Source organism: Dermacentor variabilis, chromosome 5, assembly GCF_050947875.1.
Source record: "Dermacentor variabilis isolate Ectoservices chromosome 5, ASM5094787v1, whole genome shotgun sequence".
Classification (NCBI taxonomy): Eukaryota; Metazoa; Arthropoda; class Arachnida; order Ixodida; family Ixodidae; genus Dermacentor; species Dermacentor variabilis.
In genome coordinates, this window is record NC_134572.1 from 60,942,136 (window position 1) to 60,946,615 (window position 4,480).

The 4,480-nt window shown below is 45.3% G+C and overlaps 1 protein-coding gene across 1 annotated transcript in view; it reads right to left on the bottom strand.

Moving 5' to 3' along the window:
- The window catches only part of LOC142583542 (acetylcholinesterase-like), a 15,054-nt gene extending 11,201 nt beyond the window's left edge, over window positions 1-3,853 (bottom strand). Inside the window, exons 1-2 of the mRNA XM_075694028.1 lie at window positions 3,775-3,853; window positions 1,367-1,554 (exon numbers count right to left, since the gene is read on the bottom strand). Coding sequence (XP_075550143.1) covers window positions 1,367-1,554; window positions 3,775-3,853 — 267 coding nt within the window. The remainder of the gene's footprint in view (window positions 1-1,366; window positions 1,555-3,774) is intronic.
- Between the last annotated feature and the right edge of the window lie 627 nt (window positions 3,854-4,480).

A 4,480-nucleotide genomic window follows, 5' to 3' on the forward strand; every position in this document is an offset into this window, starting at 1 on the left:
TTTTCTTAGATTTTGTGAGGGAGCTTGTGATTACTGCGTGATTAATATTGCAGTGACCCTATAGTTACTATTAAAATAGCGCTGATTAACCAGTATGAGACTTGTAGAATCAGTACACCCGTGCAACAATCCGGGCAGCTCATACCGGTTACAGTAGGCATGTAAAGCCCAATTTCCAGGCAATGTGCACCAGTCTGGCCGCCTGATTGCGACTGCTAACATTGTCCTCCTACAAGAGTGTGACTTTGATACATGAAAAGAGCGCAGCATAGTTATGGATACACAAAAGCGCTAAACGAAAGAAGTCGCAAGTGCGAACAGTCATCAGTAAACTGCTCGCGTACTGCCTGCATCACCTCACTGTTTCAATTTGTTTTTCACTGCATCCAGTGACACTCCACATGCACCAACAGACCTACCAAGCTACAATACTCCAACAATAAAAGCTGCAGTTAATTGCCAAAGAAACGCGACCAACTTTTCGCTGCGGTAGTATTGTTTGGATCACGTTACGTCGATACAGTTTTATGCAGTAGACAATCCCTAGCGCTTGTGTGAGCTTTTATTTTCTTGCAATATTTCTTATTACAGTGATTATCTGCTTCTTTCGTTTCACAGCGATAATTTTAATTAGGAAGCGTAGTACAGCGTAATTCAGTAGCCTTGGTGTTTTGATGCACAAAATAAGCTTTTGATGGCCCGTACGAGTACTTCCCTCATAAAATATTCATAATTGAGCCTCTTGTATAATGGAACACAAGGTATAGCGACATTGTTCTAAAGTTTCTCTTAAGTTAGAGAACTTTGTACATGAATACTCTAACAGTGTCAAATTTTCGCCATAAGAAAGCTCACCTGCTTTTGCGACCAGATAAAACTGGCCTTTATACAAGTATTGTTACAAATAAATTTTTGTGGCATGTCAGAGCTCATGCAATAAACGCAGTGCCCTTGAAGGCTGCTGGTATTGAAGGGAACTCAAATGAACAAAACAAATAGTACACCGGCGGTCTGAACGCAACCTTTAGAATATTTTCTTGAAGGACTGGCACTGTGACGCAGTGACGATGGCTTTCTCATGATAGACACGAGGCCGTGGGTTAGGTACCTCGTCATAGCTATAGCATTCTGATGGAGGCAAGATCTAAAAGCGCTCGTATAGCGAACGATTAGCGGCATATTTTTGGGCTAGTGGTTATTGGCGACAAGCTGTCAAGACATAGCAATCGGTATTCTGTACGTTCGCGCGCGTTCCATACCAACGTGTCATTGGGCACGACTTCTTTCATTGACGCTCACTTCGCAGCAAAGTGTGGCTGGGTATGTGCAACCAATGCTTGGCGAGCGGCGCATACATGCACGTTACCTGGGCATAGCGCAGGTTCAGGTATTGCACCACGCCCCGGTCCATGACGCTGAGGAGTGTGCCGCCGTGCACAAGCCCAGACGCGTAGTAGATGTTCAGGTTTCTGTGCTTGTTCGCGCTCAGCTTCACCATGATTTGAGTGAGTGCGTACGCAAGGAAGCCGAAGACAACCAGAGCCGTCGTTGCTGCTGCAATGTAGATTCAGATAGCGTTTGATTACCGAAATGTAGTTTTCGCCCCTGTATTAGCAAAGCATGTGCGAATCAAGACAGGAACGGTCAATGTGAGGCGCAGGGCAAGGCACGAGATTTCGCGTGTTCTCGGACGGTCGAGACGTGAATAGTCCTCTACTTTCACCAACGAGAGCGTGACAGTAAAAAAAAAGATTGCTCATGTGTAAAATGTGCGCGGTAACGAAATAGAACAAACGCTATTACAATAACATCGCGACACCCGAACAGCAAGTGCCTCGTAAAAGCACATCTCGCTAGCGGCAGCCAAGCTATTTCGTACGCGAGTAAACACGTCACAGAAACGCTCTCAATACACAACCATTGAACCGTTGAGCAAAATGTGTTGCATTTAGACGAGAAATCTTGATTCAACCAATTGTAAAAAAAAACTATAAGTTTATCGCCTTGAATGTAAAAAAAAAAATGCCATAAACCTGTTGTTGCGCTCACGCGCATGCGTCTGCCTTCAAGTGCCGAAGCCCGGCGAGCCTGTCAGCGAGATAAGGTGCTGTCGCGCATGGTTGTTATCGTAAGGAGGGTTGTGTTTCCCTCTCCCTTTGTGAAAGCGAGGCTGGTAAAACGGACAGCGCAGCCACGCGGAGTGTGCTTTGTATCAACTGGCAGCAGCTATGCCGGAATAAAATAACGCTGTTCGTCGTTCGGCGTCGTGTTCCTGTCTCGGCTCGGAGGCCTGCTCGGCCAAAACGTAACACTGTAAAGCTTTAAAAACTGAGGCACCAGGTTTAAAATGCGTAACTCTACACAAAAAGTAGATAGCGCCTCTCTTGCATAGCTGATGCTGTTATAGAGCATCCAAAGAGTAGTATTGGGTTATATGTTTGCAACTTAAGTGGAATTGTCTCCTTAAGTGTAACTTTGTCTCTTTTACAAGTCCCAACCGGTGCAGCGTACGGAATTGTATTAATATTTAAATCCGCAAGCATATATATGGCTACCAAACGAGGAAACCCATCCGTGCGTCCGTCAGGTAAGACGATCACTTTCAAGTAGGGCCCGCACCAGCGAGCGAATTGACCTTTGTATTGCCTCTCGTTTCAAGGCGAACTAAGCGGCGAGAACACAGTGCACACGAAGCTGTGAGCACTCGGCGCCCTCTGTCCGCATTGCAGATCGCTTTCAAGATGGGGCCCGAGCGGCCGCGTCATATATACGCAGCTGCCGCCGGAGTACGTTTGATCCTGGTTGGTAATGGTTCGACGCGGTTGGATAAGGCGCCAAGGAGCGATTACGACTTATAATGATCGGAACGTTACAAGCGCACGTAGCGCCACTACCTGCACTAGATTGCTTGCTTCCAATTGAGCTTGCGCCGCCGTCCGCAGCAGTCCGTGTCGCAGAAGCGCTGTAGTTTATACTGGGCGGATCAAGTTTCACAAGAATGGGAATGACATCGGGCGGCGTGGGGATGAGCCAGTGGCAGAATGCCTGCGCATACTTAAACAGTTCCCAGAAGAGGTTCTGCGCGAATTATTTTCTTTTCTTTTCTCTCATATACAGTTCTAAACTTGATTCTTCGATAATGTGAAATTTTGAGATTTGCATAAATTCTATCAAACAATGATGGCCTTCAAAGAAAATTATACCCTCTAGAGGCAGCGGTATAGGGCCTTTTATTTTAGATGCAACAACTAAGCTTCATCAACACCAGTGTAGTGAACGCTGAGAAAAGATTTCTTCAATTTCGTGTGTATAAATAGTAGCTCATGAAGTAACGCTTTCACTTGAATGATGTACCGCCACTGTTACACTGCATGTCTTTGGCTTCACGAAATTGCGTTATGTATGTACAAGCTGTTATGGTATAACTATATTCAATGTTTAAAGATTAGGAATCTTTCGTACATATACATAGGTGTCTCAGAAATGAAGCCTCGTACTGCGAAGCAGGTTCTCCTTTGTCGCCTAGGTGAAGTTTTACCATTCCATCAGGAATCCATATACCTAGCAGGTCGAGTTCAGTTGTCAGATTTAAAAAGCGGACACCGCTGACTACAACAAGGGTAGACGTAATTTCTATAGCATTTTATACCACGCAGACAATGCATTCTGCATAATCGAAAGCGTGTAAGCCTTCCATTTTCACTAAGACACCGGGTATATCTGTTTTCAAGTAAGGCTGAGAACGGATGCATAGGACCACATCTCTGTACTCACCGACAATGTTGTAGGTCTTGCGAGGAGCTGCACCAGAAGTGATGATTGTCCGGTGGTCGGAATCGCTAGAGCTCTCCATTGCCTCTTGCAAAGCTCAGCCCAAGACGCCACGAATGAGAGAAAATAAGCTGGTAAGAATGACGAGAACAAAATGCGAATGCGTTCGGCAGGGCGTGCTGAAGCGTACACACTTCGTCCTTCTTCAGCACGCGTTGCGTGCATATACCGACAGTGTTGATTTGACCAGAAAAGGGCAAAAGGAAACATGGAAAAAATAAATGTTCACAAAACATCACATGCACTTTAAGTTCGTTTTCCTCCATTAGGGCTATATTTTATTAAAGCGGAGCTGATACTTCTTCCCAATGCAAATACTACTCAACGGGCTTGCATAAATTAAGTATGCTGGCCACCAAAGTAGTGCGCTTTAGCACACCCTTTTTCTCCACATTGCAAATAAATTTTACGTAAAACTATACCATATAATGTCGGACCATAGCTACTTCTAAAGTACACCGACCTCTTATTGGAATAATGTGTGGCACAGGCTACAGATCTGAAACTTCTGCAGGCTGCTGAAGTTTTCGGCCGATGACGTCAGAAATCAAGGGATCCGGGGTCGGCGATGCTGAGAACATCTTTCGTAGTTCCTAGTGCGCAACTAGTGTTAGAATCTCTCTTCGCATATCGTTGGAGCAGAGGGTTC